The 19,241-nt window shown below is 39.3% G+C and overlaps 1 protein-coding gene across 1 annotated transcript in view; it reads right to left on the bottom strand.

Moving 5' to 3' along the window:
• Nucleotides 1-18,581, bottom strand: part of MUC2 (mucin 2, oligomeric mucus/gel-forming) — an 88,657-nt gene extending 70,076 nt beyond the window's left edge. Inside the window, 14 exon segments of the mRNA XM_090034616.1 lie at nucleotides 789-883; nucleotides 1,530-1,694; nucleotides 2,459-2,596; nucleotides 4,905-4,974; nucleotides 6,090-6,200; nucleotides 8,037-8,175; nucleotides 8,510-8,627; nucleotides 9,932-10,054; nucleotides 10,449-10,665; nucleotides 11,279-11,388; nucleotides 11,763-11,853; nucleotides 12,106-12,220; nucleotides 16,322-16,586; nucleotides 18,512-18,581. Of these exon segments, the coding sequence (XP_089890742.1) occupies nucleotides 789-883; nucleotides 1,530-1,694; nucleotides 2,459-2,596; nucleotides 4,905-4,974; nucleotides 6,090-6,200; nucleotides 8,037-8,175; nucleotides 8,510-8,627; nucleotides 9,932-10,054; nucleotides 10,449-10,665; nucleotides 11,279-11,388; nucleotides 11,763-11,853; nucleotides 12,106-12,220; nucleotides 16,322-16,586; nucleotides 18,512-18,581 (1,827 nt within the window).
• Nucleotides 18,582-19,241: the final 660 nt, after the last annotated feature.

Raw genomic sequence — 19,241 nt, 5'->3', positions numbered from 1 at the left:
TGAATGAACTGAGAATAGATGGAGAAAGTACAAATGGTACATCATCCTATTTCCATTTGGTCAAATAAGAAAAAAAACTGGATCCAATCCAAACAGCCAAACTTTTGACTCTGAAAGTTAGCCACTTGTACAGGCTGTTTTAGGGGCTCAAATACTTTTAATGGTCACAACTGAGATGTTCAGAGATCCAGGAAAATGAAAAACAACAACAGCAAACGGTTAACTGAATGTGTCAAGATGTTTACAAAAATTCAGCTTAGTTTCTAAAAAAGGAAAATGTTTTATGAGTTTCTTTCTTTTCTCTCCAGATTGCTCTGAATGTCACTGCTCTACATGGTTGTCAACAGGAGGTGATGGACCATGAATACATGGTGTGCCAATTGCCTGATGTTAATCCCAAGAGCAAGGAAGCAAAATAGATTGTGTATTAAGACAGAAAACTATATTGCATTAAAATAATGTTTAACTCTTGGTGGAACAAATACACATTAAGGCTCCATATTTCTGCATCTTTTGAATTCACAAAGGAAAATCAAAATTTGCACAGTCATTGGAACATAAAGCAAAGCAAAATAAATAACCTCCCCTTTCTAAAATAACATTCAATAAAAAAGCCCACTGTAAGCGTATGGGGTGCGGACAGTGCAATCACACAGTTAATCACTGTAGATCTGTATCCACTTTTATACCCAATTTATTCAATAATCCCTACAAAATATGTACATCATAGAAGCCTGTCTGAATTAGATTGGCACCAGAAGGTGTCAGTATAACATAAAAATCCCTACCTTATAATAGTCTGAAGGATCGATGACTGAATAACATTTAGCAAAAGGACTCTCTGTTTTTTTCAGTAAAGAACACCACTGATCAGCATAAGCTTCTATAATAAAAAGAAGGACAGATAAGGAATTATGTAAGAACAGTTGCCACATCAAATTACCTTCTTCGCACTACTCCTTGTTGAATTACACGGTCACATTATGTTATAAAATGAATATGTCTCCAAAATAAAATACAAAATAAAAACTGTAAACATGTTTGGAGTGAAGAAGTAATACAGAATCATCATAAAGTTGACTACTGTGCCTGATTCAAATTTTGTGGCATGCACACTTTTAAACTAATATCCTATTACTCCAGAAAATCTAAAGAGACTTGCCTTGCTGAAGTCCATGATTGTCCAAGACCCCCATATCAGCCCCCCATATCAGATAACCAGAAAATAAGATTGAGTTTAAAAAGCAGCAATAATAATGAGGAATGTTTACTGCTGATCTAGACAAATATTACAGTAACTAAAAAATCTCCCTTCTGTGTCTTTCAGAACAGCCTGACCTCTATAATTTCCCTGTGAACTTTCCATCTATTCAAATGGAAAGCAACAGTCAGGAGACACAGACAAGCTTATCATATTGCAGACAATCCTTATATCAGCCCCCTAAATAAAGATTAGTTCTCTATACAGACTGTTAGTAGTTCGACCACGTGTAATAAATAAAAGATTGAGGAATTCTTAGCATCCTTACCACTTTCAATGCTGAGACTGCAAGGGTCTTCCAACCGATCCACTTTGTCATTACAAGTAGGTTGTGCTTTCCAGGTGTTGGCAAAAGCAGAGGCTGTAGCTTCTACCAGTCCACTGACTGTTTTAAAGTCATCACCTTCTATCCCATTGAAATTCCCACAAAGACCTATTTAGAAAAATATTAGAGGTTGTTTCTTATAAATTACTATTCGCATTTGTGAGAGAACAAAAGAGGAAAGGGCACATCTGACTATGCAGTTTCCAGCAAAAAGTTCATGCAAGCGATTTATCCAACTCAGCATTAAATTACTATTGTAGTGACCACAGCTTTTGGGGTCCCACTTTGACCTTCTGAGCTCTGGGTAGGGGAAGGTCTATGTCCCGTGAGATTACCCTGTTTAAATTTTTTAATAGTCTCTGATGCAATAAACTGCCAAGAAAAACAATCTGAGCCTTCTTATATGAATAATTAAAAGCCCAACTCAGCGGAGCAGTGGGGAATATATTCCAGGCAACAATTTTGCATTGATGTAGGAATAATAGGCCACTTTCTTTAATAATTCTTCTGTAAAATGTTTGAATTTTGGGATCATTCCTCACTGAAGTTTTCAATTCTGTTGTTACTGTTCTGATATTCAAACAGGATAGGATTTCTGTCCATAGAGCTGGCCAAGGAAAAGAATAACAAGCTTAAAGAAATTTTACTTGGCATGAAAATATACCTTAGTGAAGTCTTTGCTAGCATCTTGTAAGCACACAATTTCCTTAATATCTTAATTAAAATAAAAGAATACATCAACTAGTGTTTGTTCTTTTTAACAGTGCCAGTAACAAGCACATTTCACCAAGAAAATTAAGAAAACATAGTAGTTCAACTGTAAAACATTACGGCTAAATCTGTTTGAAAGCTGACTTTAAGTGGACACTTGCCTTGCAGTTTTCCTCGGGCAGCCTGATTCACAATCACAAACAGCTGCATGACTGGACGCAATTGAATCTGCAGTCTAAGACCAAAATATGTATGCACAACGAGGTAGTGGGAAGATGGTTGGAAAACTGAGAAGCTTGCTGGAAAACACAAGAGTCGTGTTTCAGATACTTTTTTCTAAATGGTTTTCACATGCTTGTTTGTTTTACCATCCAAGATTACAGAAGTTTCAGAAGCAGGAAAACATTAGGGTACTGAGTCACCGTATACCATGAAAACTGCAACAGAGAAGACCCAGAAACAGACCTCTTCTGTTCTGTTCAGATAAACACTGATCACTTAGAAACAGTAGCAGATCCTGTTCCCTTCATAAGAAGGCTACTTAGGATGAGTGAACTCTACATTAGGACTAGGAATCAAACTCCGATCTTTTTCATGAGCGCTCATATTGCTAACCATGCTGCTTGTATGCTGCTTTATTTGAAGTTATATGAACAGGATAGAGATTTCTACAAAATCATTAGCTCTACCTATAAAATATGTAATAATAAATTGGAGCTTCCTCTCCATGCTCAGGTTCCGTTTGTTTCTATTTCTTTCTCAAAATCTTCTTGCTTTCCCCATTTCTTCCACAGACGGGTCAGTTTACTTAAGGATTCAGTATTTCAAGGGACACTAGTGCCAACAACCAAAGGACCAACTCACACAATTCTTCTGCAGGCAGGAGAATTGCTGTCAGGGTGAGCCAACGTTCCCCAACATTAGCAAAAAGATATTCCAGGCATATTCCTTTTGTCCAGACCAGATCAGGAGGAGCTAATGGTCAATTTATGCCCTTCAGCCAGCAGAGGGACAGAGGGCAAGGTAGTGACTATTTATCCCCCCTTCTTCCATAGACCATTGCAAGAATGGATATGTTATATTATATCAACCTGAGGCATCAGTCAATTTAAAATCTTAAAAAGAATTCTAATTTAAATAAGAGAAGCACCAAATTGACCCCTCATATTTCTAAGACAGGGAGAATGCTGAATTTAGCGCATGTGCTAAAGCTATTTCAAAAGAATAAAACAAAGAGCTCCTTTTACAACTAACCATTTATTTTTAGCATAGAATTTTCCAATCATGTATTTCCAAGCAAAGGTTTCTTCATGTTATTGCTGCAAACAAGTGTCGAAGATGGTAATCACCCATGTTCTTCCCATATTGCTAAACGGGAGAGATGTGCCAGTGTAGACAAGGACATGGCAATGTGGAAAAGTTTGAGAACCATGGCCTCAAACAAATTGTAGCTATATTGTGGTTGTGGCTACTGATTCCCAAGAACTGAATTTGGTGGACGTCAAGCAAACTATATATAGGCACTATATAATCAAGCCATAATGGAAAAATCAATAGGCCAATCCTATAAAAACAACACCAGGAACTGGGGTTCATGGTACTCTTGTGGTGAGTCATATGATAAGAAGAGGCTATATATTAAATTAAACTGCTTATTCCGTGAAGTACTTTACTCCAGATCCTTTCCACCAAATATTTAAAAACTGCTTCCCCCTGTATGTTTGTCCTCCCTGCAAATGAACTGTCTTTGCCAAAGGTGGCAGTAACCAAGAAGCAGTGCTGCTTATTGACTGATGACTCTGCATCTTAATTATGCATAACTGGCAGGAGTAAACATTTACAGATCCTTTGAGTGATTGTTCCAGGGCCCTCCAGCTGTCCTCTGTTTATTGATCTCCTTCAACAACCCTTACAGATCCTGGTCCTTGAAAAAATTTCTGAAGTTGTAAAAGGCTGGAGGTGACTCCTTCTAGACACCAATGGCATTGCTCTTTGCATCAGCCATGGAGATAGTGTATAAAGTAACTGCAAACCGAAGTTGATGACTCCAGCAACCTCTCCGCCTAAACCAGCTCAAATACAGGGACAGGTTGTCTGAAGTCAGTCCACAAGCCAGAAAAAAGGGGGAAACAGGAAGCAGAAAGAAGAAAAGGATCCTCCTAGTAGAACTTATATGTTGTATGTAAACCAACCCCTTCTCTCTCCTCCCTCAATGAGAGCAAAAATCACCCTTGAGTTCACTATGACATTGCTGGCTCCATATCAGTGACCTCCACCACTGGAGTATTAGCAGCCCCCTTGTTTTTAAAGGTGGGAGGCTGAAATAGGAGGACACGAAGCAGCAGATGAAGCAGCTTACACAGAATCATTGGGAGGGAAGAGGCTGTGGAGATCTGAGAAATTAAACAAGGCTTACTGGGTATCTATCTTAAACCTATGAGCATCCTTCCCTCCTTACTTACTTTTCCCCACAAATAGCTGTAGTCTAGTGATTAGGCCACAATATTTTTCCAGTACCCCAGAAATGATGCCTCAAAGGCCTAAACAACAGTAAAGTTCTTTCCCTGGTATGCTGGATGAGCCAAGAGAGATGACCCCACTCCTTACCTGTCACATGGGGCAAGCGCATCGCTGCCTCATTCAGTAACACTGTGCCATCTGCTTTGAAAACTGTAATCTGCAGAAAAGCAAAGAGCAAAAAAGTTAAGTTACTAGTCTTTGTGGACTCAGAATGGGAAACATGCTTTGAAAATTAACCTGAAAACTGGAGAGGCGCACAGGGAAATCCCTATGTTGTGCAGGTAAAATGTGATGAGAATATAGGATATATGAAAGGAGGAATCTGACTGGTTAAGAAACATTCTGCCTGTGCTGACATCCACTAAGTCTACAAAGATTTGGGCTTGCTAGTCAATGTTGATTTTATAGTAGTCTAAGGCAGTTTATAATAGCAATAAAACACCTCAAGGATTTTCCTTATTTTGATAACCCAGACTTGCCAGCTGGCATTTAGGAAAAGTACCACGTTGATTTCTCCTATACATGTTGTATAATCGCTTACAAAATCAAATAATACTGTAAACTGGACAGGAATTTCACAGAATAATTGCCCTGATAACATTATAGCATGAACTTTTGGTAACACAAACTGTATTTAAAAACAATACAAAAACCAGGAATACCATATATAGCAAGAATAGAGGCAAAAAGTCTTAGAGGTGTATGGACATATTAGAGATGCATAAAAAAGTCTCAGTGGAAAAATAGGTTATATGGGAAAGAAATTTCCATGAGAATGAAAACCTAGTGAAGATTCCCTGTTTAGTCTCTCATCATTAGTGATAAGTGAAATTCTAAAAGTGCAGAAGTTTGACCTGGATTAAACTTTCTAGTCACATGCCTTGTAGGTCAATGAATCCTTAAGTATCCACACTTAAATATCAATAAAATATGATATCTAGGACTTTCTTGTTCCTAATCCAATGGGAAATGCCATGAAGACAACAATGCAATGTTTTCAGCACTAGGCAGAACCAAAAAGAGATGAAAGAAAATCAATCAGTTTTTTTCAATTGTTTATCCTAGGTTTTATTTGAGTTTTGAACAAAGGGAAAGCCTTGAATTGGCTTCTTCCTTTTTCTTTTCCTACTTTTTCCCTGAGCAGGATCACTCATCCACAGACAGGATCACCAGAGAAAAATTACCAAAAAGAGAAAGAAAGAAATTAGAAAAAATGATGGTAAAAAACACATTAAGATTCCATCTGCCAACCAGACCCCACAAAGTGCTTACATCTTTTTTGTGGTTCATCAACAGCACAACAGTCTTCAAACACGTCTGCTTGTCTTCGAAACTACAGGGACCCAGCTCAGCCAGGAGGGTATGGGAGTCATTGACACTGTTCTGCAATCACAAGGGCACAGAAATGATTTGTATGGACAAATATATCTTATCACAAACTGATTTCAAACCAAGAAGACAAACAAGCGTATTTGCCCTTAGTATGTATTAGTAGGTGCATTCATAAGAATATAAGAGCATAAGAAATGCCATACTGGGTGAGACCAGTGGGTCATCTAGCCCAGTATCCTGTCTCTGATAAAGGGCAAATGTTATAGAGGGAGTGCTGGACAGTCCTGACACCCCAAACAGCCTGGTGTTGGGTGTGTTACTGCATTCCTCCCCCAGACAGACTGATCCCAAAAGTAGTTCAGCCTGAATTACAGAGATTAGCATGTGAGGAAAGGTGGGTTGAGGGACAGTCTCAAGTGAGTGAGCTGAGATGCGTACAACGTGATAACACCAAGTGATGACCCCAGATAAAAACAATTATCACAGGTCATGAATCAGAGCTTCCCTGCTCCCTACTCAATTGGCCAAGAGATAGTTATCTCACAGAAATGGGCAGAGATATAGAAATGTGAACCCAAGCTGTACAAAACTCTACTATGCAATGGCATAGGTTTGGAAGCCTGGAAATTACCTCAACTCTGAGGACAAATTCTGAAGGTCCTGAGACCTCACCACCCCATAGTGAGTAAATCTATATATTCTCTGCTGTATGGAGCTGCTATTGGTAATTTTGCCTGAGTGTTAAATCAGCGAATGGTTTTAAATAACTTGTTTTGGCTTATCTTGTACTACTCAGGGTAAAATAAAAGCCCTCATAGTCATTCTGGGTATAACAGGAGAGCACTGAATTGGACATCTCAAGAGTGATCTAACCCCTATTCAGTAATCTCTCTGGCATGCTTCATTATTGGTTTAGAGATGCCAAAGAAACATCCCCAACCATTCTGTTCAATAGCCATTAATAAGTCTATCATCCATGAATTTATCTAATCCCATTTTGAACCTGGCTATACTATCTGCCTCTACCACCCCTGTGGCAATAAATCTCACAAGTTAACTGTGTGTTGCATAAAAAATATTTTCTTTTGTTAGTTTTAAGCCTGCCTCCTACTAATTCCAGTGGGTGCCCCCTAATTTTAGTATTCTGGCTGGTGTTGAAGTGCAGTTTCCTGTTCATGTGATCCACATCCTTTTCTAAACTTACCACATCCTTTTTGAGATGTGGGGACCAGAATTTCACACCAAGGGCACAGAATGGGCACACCATGGATTTGGATAATGACATGATAATGGTCTCCATTTTGTTTTCAAAACAGAGAACCTAAGTTTAGCTCTGGAAACACCTATAGGTTTGCTCTGCGGAAACTGCATAGCCTTAAGGGGTATTGGTGCACGGAGCAGGAGTTAGTTGGCAGGATGTAGTTTAAATCAGCACACCCAGAGGTAATCTAGACATGTCTTACATCACCCAGACACTATTACAGGTTTCTGGTAGAAGGCTTCAGACCCTCAATGCAGATCTCTTTAGCAGAATTAAAAGTTCAAGCTGTAGGTTCAGTTTTCCATTTTAAACATGCAGGAAATGTGCTCCTCGGGACTCTTGTGAAACAAACTCCTAAATAGTCTATGGTGTACCTGTTTCATAGCTATTGTAGGGCCACAAACTGTTAAGTCAGTCACAAAAATGGTGGTGATCACAGACCCTCACTTCCATTGGGGTGAGCACTGGAATATCACATCTCACTTCAAATTCTCAAGCATGGATTCTGCAGTGTCCTCCTCCTCTGTCTCAACAAGTGTAATGAAACAGTGATCTATGCCACAAAATCAGAGTGAATACACATTTTTAATTACTGTATTCTTAAAAAGGTGTCCACTACGTGATACCTTGGTTAGCACATAATAGCACTCTCCATGGAAGGTGTATTTCTTCGCATCAAAGGTGGTAATGTGAGAACCTCCTTCCAACATGCATGTCCCTGGACAGGGTATATCATGGCATATCCACCTGCCTGAATTACAGGTGCTGTAGACACAAATAAGGAGTCAAAATATGTATACAGTAACTCAGGAAATCAAAGCCCTGAAAATTATGTTAAACAGGCACCATTAACATGGGACACCATGTCCCCAGGGGTTTTGAAGCTGTTACATTGGCCATTGTTTTAAAATTTCTTTTCCACATATTACAGTCCCAGGAGGCCATAAAATTGGTTCACTGTTGCATCAGGTCACCGTAACACAAGCATAATGACATTGTGACTGTTTTCAGCCTGCCAGCCAGAAATTAGCTGCCAACTCAGAGACAAGCCCATGCATGGTCAGTCTAAGGAAGGTAGGCACTGCACTGGAACACTTACCATTCTTCACATTCATTGGCAATCTTTTGCCCGGGTGAATATAGGTGTCCATGTAGCTTGCAGGAACATTTGTTAACAGCCACACAACCTCTCCCAGTCAGGTCATCATAAACAGTTCCTATAAAATCAACCAGCACACTCTCATTATTCACATAAAAAAATTTCAAATACCAGCACCTACCAATAGAAGAGAAACTCAGAGGGCTGGACCTCACCCAAAGCTAAAGAATGAGGTTCACAAAGAAATGAATGAGATTTAGCAGCACAGTTTTCATTAATTTTATTAGAGGACATGGTTAAATTCCTGGTAAAGCTTTGAAAACCTCAGCCTACAAATGTATATATGTATAAATTACTACACTACTCTTGTGGAGATAATATTATAAAGGTATTTTCCCAAGGTTGGCAGTAAGATCTCAGAATTTTGTTTATGAGCTCACTGCAAAATATGATTAATATCTCCATCCAGATAAAATACATGTAAGAATACTCAATGGGTCGTCCACAAGGACTGAATCCAAAGGCAGTAAATCTAAGAAAGCATAGCTCTTTACTACTTCAGTAACTGAACAGATTCATTATTTCAGAGGTAGTAGTAGGCTCATAAAACAACATATGTGGCTGGTCGTATGATAGAAGAGGAGCAAAGAGACCAAATGGGTTAATGTGGGTTAATAACAAATAAATTTGCATATAACTTGTAGAAATACTACGCCTAATTAATTCAGTTGCTAAATTCAGGGTGTGCCTGAACTGTCTGCATGGCAAGCAGCACCAGAGGTCCATGGCTCACTCCAGTGAAGTCTGTAGGCACACAGCCCCCTGCTAGTGCAGCCAGCAGTGTTTGGTCTTCACCCACTTAGAAGTTGGATAGACCTGATATAAATGATACAGCCCTCTGAGACACACTGGGTTTGTCTACATGAGACATTTACTGAGTTGTCTAATTAGCTCTACAGTAAATGTCTAGGTGTCTACATGTGTGGCCCTAATGAGCTGCAGGGAAACTAATACACTCAACAGCAGGGTAGTATTTGTAGGGTAGTAAGTGTAGATGCTGACGCAGGTGGTTGGCGCACAAGGGTACATCAGTGCGGGGACTGCCTCCTGGCTAGCCCTGCACTGAAGCATCCTCATGTGCCAGCCAGCCCTTCTGCAGCAGGTTGAGCCAGGCAGGAGTAGTCCCAGGCTGGCTGGCTGACCCGTGGGGCCCCCTGCCAGCCAGGGCTCTGCCCTGGCTTAATGTGCTGCAATCCTGGGTACACATTCAAACAACCTACCCAGGAGCAATAAACTCCAGTACCATAAACGCTGGAGTTTATTGCTGTAGCTTATGTGCACATGTTGGTGTGCCTGCTCTGGAGTATATGAATAGACCTGAAACGAGATCTGCAGCCTAACAAAGGGCAGAAACACACCTACCTTCTGGGCAGAAACAGCCATCCATGTAGTGTTCTTCACAAAGCCTGATTTCCGGGTGTGAACAAGTATCAATGCATGGGGAGCTGCTTTCCTGGTAAACCATGTTTCCAGGGCATGATTTAGCTAAAAATAACAAAAAGAGAAGCAATACATTATTAAAGAAAAAACTTTGGATTCCATAGAAATCAAAGCACAAATACTAGGCTCAAGAGGACTCAGTTTGGTTTTGTGTTTCATGCATATATATTTCTGAACTCCTTTTTACTTCTTTACATTTTTATCTGACTTCTTGAACAGAAGATGTTGATTTCAATGATGGTCCCTTTTTAACTCATGTAAAAAATTCAGACCATAGGGCTTTTAGCTGGAACATAAATGTCTAATTGTTGAATGAAAGAGAGAGGAGGGGAAAGGTAGGAAATGAACAATATATAAAATGGAGAAGCAGTTTTAAATATTTTACAGGGTTTCATCCATAAGGAGCTAGTTGCTCAATAAATTCTGTGAAATGGCTTACGACATAATTTTTCTGTCCTCCAGTTCCCCGGCCGGCCTCCAGCATGAGAGCACTGGCGAGAGTATTCTGAGATGGTGCTGCAGAGGCAGAAAGCATCCTCAGCTTCCTGGCAGGCACACTTGTCCTGCATACATGCCATAACATACATTTCCAGATTCAGGCGGGACTGGCAGTCACTGAATGCTTCGGAAGTCAGTAACCGCCTGCACTCATCATGCTAAGGAGAAGAAAAAAAGAAGGGTTTAACAGGCACTAAAGTTTCTAGAAAAGTTCCTTCTTACTACAAGAATCCTTAGTTCCTGGGCTTGTCTTAGGGCAGTGAAAGTGGGACAGAGCTGAGTCATGGGTGATCTCTGGATAATTGCCTCTCAGAAACATGCATGTGAATGAAGGCCTTTTGCCCATTTGAAAGGGTCATATGTTGACTAGTAAAATGGAATGAGATAAGCTCAAAAGAGAATGGACAGGCATTTGTCTGGGATATTGTAGTAACAGTGTTCCCTGTAACTGAGCATGTTGCTGGACTGAATGACCTTTGACTTCCCTTCCAAGACTATGATTCTGATTCAACACTTTGTTATGGCTTTTTACAGGTCATAATAATAATAATAATTGCTTATCCTGATGGGTTGTGAGCTTCTATATCCAGCAGCTGCCTATGGGGTGTGATCTCAGTTTCTAAAATTAACTAAATTAGCTTTGGGGTTAGTTGAGAACATAATAGGGCCTGCCTCTGAAAATGCCAAGTCATCACATCTCTGCACATAATGTTGTTGCCAAGAACGTCTTCAGATTCCAACTGTGTAAAATTCACCCTTGTGATTACTTACATGCTGATGGCAGGTTGTGATTTCCTGAGTTTCATCTGGGTCTTCACATACGGAGTTGGGTGTGTTAATCTTGTGTATATTTCCATATGTGATTGAACTGTAGACGATGCCTGCAATAAGCATTGCAAATATAGCAATATGTATATTTGACTCCTGACACTAGCAATTTAACAAAGTGGTTATTATACTGTAAACTGTATCTTCCACATGAGTCATATTCTGAATATTTGAATACTACTAAGAAAACTCATTATTTCAGTAGTGAGCATAAAAATCCACAGTAGTGTTTACATGAGTGAGTACATCCAACTGGAAAAGAGTACTCCATTAATATTTTAACTGTGTGGCAATAACAAGAAAATTTCAGAATGATTTTTAAGGTCCCATACTGTAAATTCTAGATTTGGCAATATGCAATGCTTCCACATATAGAATCTATAAGCTCACTTTCTGTGGCAGCTACCTGTATTGTCATAACACTTACCTCCAGAGATAAACTCATTGTATAGCTGCTGTCCATTGTAATCCCCGCAGAGACCACAAGTATGGTTATTAAACTTCGGGTGCAGCTCCAGCTGAAAACCAAAAAACCAAAAATCAAATTACCTATAGCACTAAACATTCCTTTCTCTACTTTTCTTGACAGAGCAAAAACTTGTGTTCATGCTGTTCCCCGACCTTCCAGCTAAACAATAAGCTACCTCCACATTTCCTGTTGGAACAGTCTATTTAACACAGCAGCTCAGTTCAATCTATGCTACAGTGTTAAACCTAGACAATAGTTAAAAACACAAAGAAAAGGAAAATAATTTCATTATCACACGTACCATCAGTGCATCTTCACGGTTCCATATCAGAACCAGGCCTGCTCTTGCATAGACTTTAGTGTAGACATCACTGGTCTCAATCCTTATACCAGACATGTAGTGTGGTGTCTTTACTCTGAAGAGAAGGACACCAGAGATTTTGCATTAAAACTCAATACAAACAATAGAAAGGATTGGATTGAATATCTGAGCTGTTATGTCAGAGATATCTGGATGCTTGGAGAAACTGGTCTTTATAGACAATCCTTTCACTAGCCACCATTTGAATGTGCCCCTTACAAATGTCCTCCACCATACTTGACTGAACCCTTTTAGTTGGGTTATAAAAATCACCTTCCTCTCTGATATCCATGAGACAACTAATATTTTCAAAAGTTGCTCTAACCAATTTCTACTTTAGCTAGCCATGGAAATCCAGCTCACATTCTCATTTTAACAGCATCTCTGAGGACCTCTCTACCTGCTTGATCATTACACATGCAAAATTTGACCACAATTCAGGCGTATGCAACATTTCAGCGTACGAAAACTGATGCCTTTCTGAACAAGCTGGTCTTTAAGTTGGCACCTTGCCCTGCCTTCTCACTTCAGACAAAGGTGGCTAACTTTCCCTGTCTTGAGAAAGGAAAGAAGGTAAAATTACATGTACCGTCAGTCAGAGTAATTGCATAAATTAACTGGGACAGAGAGAATATTCACTGCTCACCATATTCAATTTTTTAATGATAGAAAAAGGATAATTTACAGGGATACCAGAAGACATCGGTATGATGCAAATCCATCAAGCAGAGGCCTGAGCAAAGAGGCTGTTAGATAATGAGATAATTTGCTACACATATACTTCCTCACTGAATATCTGCCTTATGGTATACTGCATATACAAGCCATAATACAGAACTTAGGTCAGTGATAAAGAGATTCTAGCAAACAGCTTGTCACTATAAACACTCAAGAGGTTGACACTTGATCAAACAGAAAGTACTTTACATTGGAATGCAGCCAAAAGAGCTATTTCTTTCTCCATACATTTCTCAGAAGAAATATTATTGCCTATGCTCACACGCATAGATGTATCATCTTTTACAATCTGCCCTGTCTTGTGACAAGGAGAAATGTATATCTTAATTTCTTGTCACTAAGGTTTTTTTGCCAGCTAATTAGGACACCTTTTAAACACCCAAGCTTTTAAACTTCTAGCTAACACTTGGGAACTCACAAATGCTCATTATTACCACTCACTTGCAGGTCATACCATACACAGTGAAGGATGAACTCCTCTTCTCCCTCACTCCTCCCTCCTTCCCATTTTCAGAAGAGAATGGTTAAAGCACTAGATATGTATATTAGTGAACTAGGTCTTTTGAGGGAGAGCTTTTCTTAATGCTATATCTGAAGTAGGAATCAGATCACAGGGAGGTATAATAATTATGAATCAGGACCTACTCAATTTGTGATTTTGTGGAAATCCTGAAGTGGGGCATTGTCCACAAAATCCATGAAAAAAACCTTACTAAAAATAAAATTCTTCATAGACACTGCATCCCAGCCACACAACCCACCAAGAGGAGAGGGGGAAGGGGAGCTGCTGGCACGAAGGAGATGGCTACTGCCCTCACCCCTCACTGCTGATTGACTGAGAGGCCTGCCTGTCATGAGGCCCCACCCCCCTCCACTAATCAGTAGTGAGGGACGGGGCACTGGGGCCCCTCAGCCAATCAGAGGCATGGGGGGAACCTACCATGATAAGTCCACAAAAATGGATGCCAACCGTACAATCTGCCTGCAAAACTGGCTTCCTGCCTCCTCAATTTGGGTAGGTCCCAAATTATTAGGCAAACTCCACAGCACTAACCCTGGTAGAGCTTTGCAATTAAAAAAAATGATGTCCTTTTTTCCATTTTGCCTTTTGTCTTTGCTCTTTATTTTGATTTTCATCTTTATGAACGTTAGTGCCTTCATTCTTTGACTTCATAATAGGGTTGTTCTTTCCCTCATCCATGCATGTAGGAAGTAACAGAAATCTTACTGAAAGGACTATCTGGAAAACATAGTTAAATGCAGATAATGGAGTTCCCAGTAGGGACCCTAATATACCTGGATGGTTCAGTATCTGCCCTGAAATGTTGTTTGGCCTGCATCTGTGTTAACCAGGATGCACAAGGGTGATATTCTACAAATATTTATAAACTTTATTGAGCCTCAAATTCTAAGGTAACTTATAGAAGCATTAAAAAATTTAGAAAGTCACTGTTTCCAGCACTCTGTAAGTCATATCCCAACACCATTTCCAAACCTACAGAAGTACTAGCAGCTCCAAAGCAATATGCATGCTAAACTTAAACCAGAATTATCCCAACTCCACCCCTTGGTAGCGTGTGATCACCAGGTAATTCCATTTTATAATGGAATTAAAAAAAGATGTCACCAGGTCTCCTTCCTGGGGACCCATCTGATTACCAATAACATTCAGGTTGATATTTTGTGTACCTCAAGGCAAATACTAAAATGCAGCTACATTACAGGCTTCATTGTGCAGGCACATAATGATATTTTATTAGGGTTACCATATGTATAGATTTTCCCAGATATGTCCTATTTTTTGGCCCCCTGTCCTTGTGCCCGTGTGGGTTTTTGCAAAATGCAAGCAAATGTCCTCTGCTTTTCCTGTGCACATACAGCGTGGATGCTTGGGGCTGTCAGCAGCAGGCAAGGTGATTAGCTGCCAGGGGTCAAGTGCTCTGCACACGGGTCCCAGCAAACTGCTCCCAGGTAAGTGTGCGTGTGCGTGAGTGTGCACGCAGAGAAGCTGTATGGGCAGCAGGGCTGAAGGGTCAGGCCTACAGGTCATGAGTGAGGGGCACTGGCAGTGCTGGGGGGAGTAGGGCTGCAGGTCTGGAGTGAGGGGCACTGGCAGCACTGTGGGGGAGGGGGACAGGGACTTAGGAGTGAGAGGCAGAGGCAGGGCATAGGTATATCACTGCCCCACCCCACAGAATCATATACCCCTCCTTCTCCTCCCTACCACAGGTGTCCTCTTTTTTGATCCTGGAAACATGGTAACCCTAATTTTATATGACAATGAATCAGACACCAAGAGTAGCACCAAGAAAAGCAATAGAGGAAATTAAATTCTAAAAGGCAGTAAATCGTATATGCAGTGAAAACCTGTTCTACAAGCCTTCTTTTAAGAGGGTTTTAGTGATTTATGAACAATGTATCAGAGAAGAATAGGCTCTGCATGCACAGGAGCTGCATGGGATCCTTTAAAGAACCTCTAAAAAGTTGCCTGTAAATTTCCTTTTAACAGTTTGATGCATTACTACATTGTCTCTCATTTGGGACAGTAATATATTTGAAAAGACTTCACAATATTCCTGTACATATATGTTGCCTTAGTGCCTAGAAAATGGTTTGTTATTTTTTATTCCTTCAATCAGTATTCACTGGAGCAGGTTCCACAGTTTTATCAAAACCCAGGTTCCAATTAAAGGGAGAGTGTTAAGTACAACAATGAAAACCACAACATCAGTAGCTTTAACATGCTAAAATATGTTAATCTTGGCTCATATGCTGTCACCCTGGCCCCTAGGAGCAGTGCCTTACTCTCTGAGTGTTCATTCTTGCACAATAATGCACTACTCAACAGGAGTAATGTTGGCAGGCTAATGCCCTGTATGATCACATTACAGGAGTAGGAAAATGCCACCACTTAATTGGGAGAGAGTCTATTACTTTTAAGCCCCAACATTGACCTGAGTTATAATTGGTATAATCTAATGAAGAATGCCCACTAGGATTTAAAAAACTCAAAAGAAGAAAAGAAAAAATAATCCACTTTTTTTTGCTGAGAAGTAAAAACACCCACATTAGTTTATGCAGACCCGTTGAACCAAATCCATATAAATTGGCATAGGTTCTCTGAAAATTATGAAGCTGCACCAATTTGCATCATATAAGGATGTGGCCTATGTTTTGTGCTCTGTCACACACAGCCCAAAATAGAACAATTCAACAGCCAAATTGTCTCAAAGATGTACAGAAGCTAGCATTGATGCTAGTGCATGCAAGCAAATATTGTAAGCCATCTCCAACATTTCTTTTGACTCATGAAATGCTTGCAATACATGCTTTCAAGCTATATATTATATTACATAGTACTATCTCTCATAGAAGTTTACACATATCCTGGAAGGCTTAAAATACCAGAAGAACTTACATTTTTCTATCCACCGCAGCATATTTCTGGGTGAGGTAGATGTTAACTTCCTTAATGGTGACTAGGACATTCTGGATTTCAGGGTGTCCTCTGCTATTCAGACCACGCTGAATATGGACAGAAAACTCGCTGTAAGACTCTCGGCAGTCGACAGCAAACTTGTATGTGCAAAGGCCTGGAAACTGATAGACATCACCATCAAAAGTGTTGAAATGATGGTTTCCCCAGGTACTGCAGACATGGTGGCCATGGTTTTGGCTTCTACCTGTTAGGTGGTAGAAAAGACATGAAAAAAAAGAAAAGAAATTAAATAGCAGGCATCCTCTACTATTAAGCAACATTTTACTGTAGAAGAGTGGCACAATATGCACTTTAGTTACAAAATACAACTAGATTTACAAAAGAAAGTAAATCAACAAAGAATGCATAGCAAGTCATTTATAAGTATGTGCATGATGTCCTGTAAAACTCCAGCCAACTCTAAATCTCCAGCATTTGCAAAATATGCAAAAAAGGTCTGAATTTCTGGGTCCCTCTTACACATCTCAGTACACTTTGAATGGATGAAAGCTCTTGACTGCTTCAAGTAGAGCAGTTTAATACACCTATAATGAGTATAATATTTCAGTACCATTAAGCTCTCATGCCAAAGGTATTAATTTATTTTAAATCACTGTAATTATTTTATGGTTAATACTTTTATTATGTACATTCCTTATGGGAGTTAGTGCTTTGATTGTTCCAATATCTACCAGAAGGGAAACAAATGTATTGAAAAGCCAATCAAAGCCCCTATTATTCTGTGCAGAAATGTTGTCCTGTCACAAAAGAATGTGTGCAGAACTTGAGTTCATTATTAAAACTAGAAGTCAGAACTTATAGTACTATCAACCTTCACAAGGAGACAAGAGAATATACTAAGAAAAAAAAAAAGAAGAATTATGAAAGGAGGAGTATGATAGACTTGTTTATATTCCTGCCCCACTTTTCCACATCAACAACTGACACAAATTTTACATGTATTGTTGCAGATTAGATTTGAGGCTTTTTATCAGATCTGTGCATGGCAAGACAGCACTGCTAAAATAGTAAGAGGACACCTCCAATTTCAGGTATATGCATTTAAATCACAAGGTTCATTGTGAAAAAGTTCACTTTAAACTTTGGATTTTGAAGGCACTAGCTTCACTGTATTCACTGCATGCAAAAAAGCATCATATTTACACTTCATGCATCTAGTTCAGTCTAAGTTTCTCAAGAGATTTATAGATACTGTTTCCTCTGGGAGGTCATTCAGGGATTCCCAAATTCCCCTTTTTGAGTCTTTGTATTCAACCAAAGGCTCAAGATGCTTCTTTCTCCACATAAATTCTTCCAGAACCCATCTTTGCAGATGTCTGCATCTGATGGAAAATGGAATGGGAAAGCAATACTCCATAGCACTTGCAAATTCAAGAAACAAAGGACAAAGCCCATGATCCAAATGCTGATCAGGAGAGCATCACCTATCTGTCCTAAAATGCTTGCTATGTTGTAAATAATAGATATTTATTCCATGACCTTACAGCCATTAAATTGGAAACTTATTTTTAGGAAGACAGAATAAGAGATAAACTGGGATTGTTAGAGCAATGGATTGAAAAAATGTAACGTTTTGCCAAGCATTACATAAACATACACCTTTGACAAAGAAAGTACAAAACACTCTTTCAATGTAGTCAAATGCACAAATTACCTTAGTTTCATAGATGCAGAGATGCTAGGGTCAGAAGTGATCTCAACAGATCATTGAGTCCAACCCCCTGCCTAGGCAGGAAAGAGTGCTGGGGTCAAATGACCCCAGCCAGATGCTTATCCAGCCTCAGATCTTCATCTCCTTTTTTCCTAACTTCTGTAAACTTTTATACTACACAATTATTGCAGTTAAAACTGTCTGAAAACATAGTAAGGAAAAATAATGTTCTTTTTCCATCAGGCTAGAGACCAATATGGAGGATATAGCCATTGAGCACATCCAACAGTATAGAACTGCTCTCCAAAAGAGCAACATCTATTTCATATGAAGTATCTATTTCACATATTCAATATTAAGGTAATTTAGCCATTTTAAAATTCCTTTAAATTATTCAGTTGCAAGTTTCCACACTTTTCCATTAGAAGCTTCTTCCATAGACCATTTCTAGTTCTTACCTGTTTCATACTTCCTTGCATAGGAAAGAGCCAGCCATAGGATAAAAAGGCTGGCAAGTCTTAGCCCCATAGCGGCTAAGGTGGGCGAACTGAGAATGCTTTCTGAAAACTTTTCTTTATATAATACCCACTTTTGCAAGTAATGCCATCAGAGGGGAGGAGATGCTGCAGAATGAGGAAAAGGAGGAGTAAAAAATGGGTGTGATATTTACTAAAGCTAGCAAAGTAAATAGACGTGGGCATTTTTCATTGTAAAATTTGGAATATGGTATGCAGGGAATAAAACAATATTGATTCACTTATCATGCCAGTTACTTTTATTTGCCTTTTTATAATATGACTCTCCTATAGGATGCTATTCTTTAAATTCCTTCAGTGTCATTGAATCTAAGATAACCTACAATAACCTCTGTTAAAGAAAGTTAATATTTTAGGGCCTAAACAAGAAAATCCATTAAATGAAACTTAGTTGGGGATTCCCTACAACACCTTCTCTGAAGCCAAGGTACCTCTAATATTTTTTTTCATTACTACTCTTTTCATTATTATTCAGAATTATTTCTGTAAAAAATAAATAATGTTTGTAGAGTGCCATAAAGATGAAAGTGATACCAAACACTAAAATTGCAGATATGTATTGGGATTTCCTTTTCATGTAAAGTTCTGGGATACATTCAAGGCTAGACTCGGCTTGTAAAGCACTTTGTGGGGTGATATCAGAATATCTGAG

The sequence above is a fragment of the Crocodylus siamensis genome, chromosome 2 (genome assembly GCF_052110815.1).
Source record: "Crocodylus siamensis isolate JL-2025a chromosome 2, ASM5211081v1, whole genome shotgun sequence".
Lineage (NCBI taxonomy): Eukaryota > Metazoa > Chordata > Crocodylia > Crocodylidae > Crocodylus > Crocodylus siamensis.
Note: the sequence above shows the minus strand (reverse complement) of the source record. Positions and strands in the feature narration are given on the sequence as shown.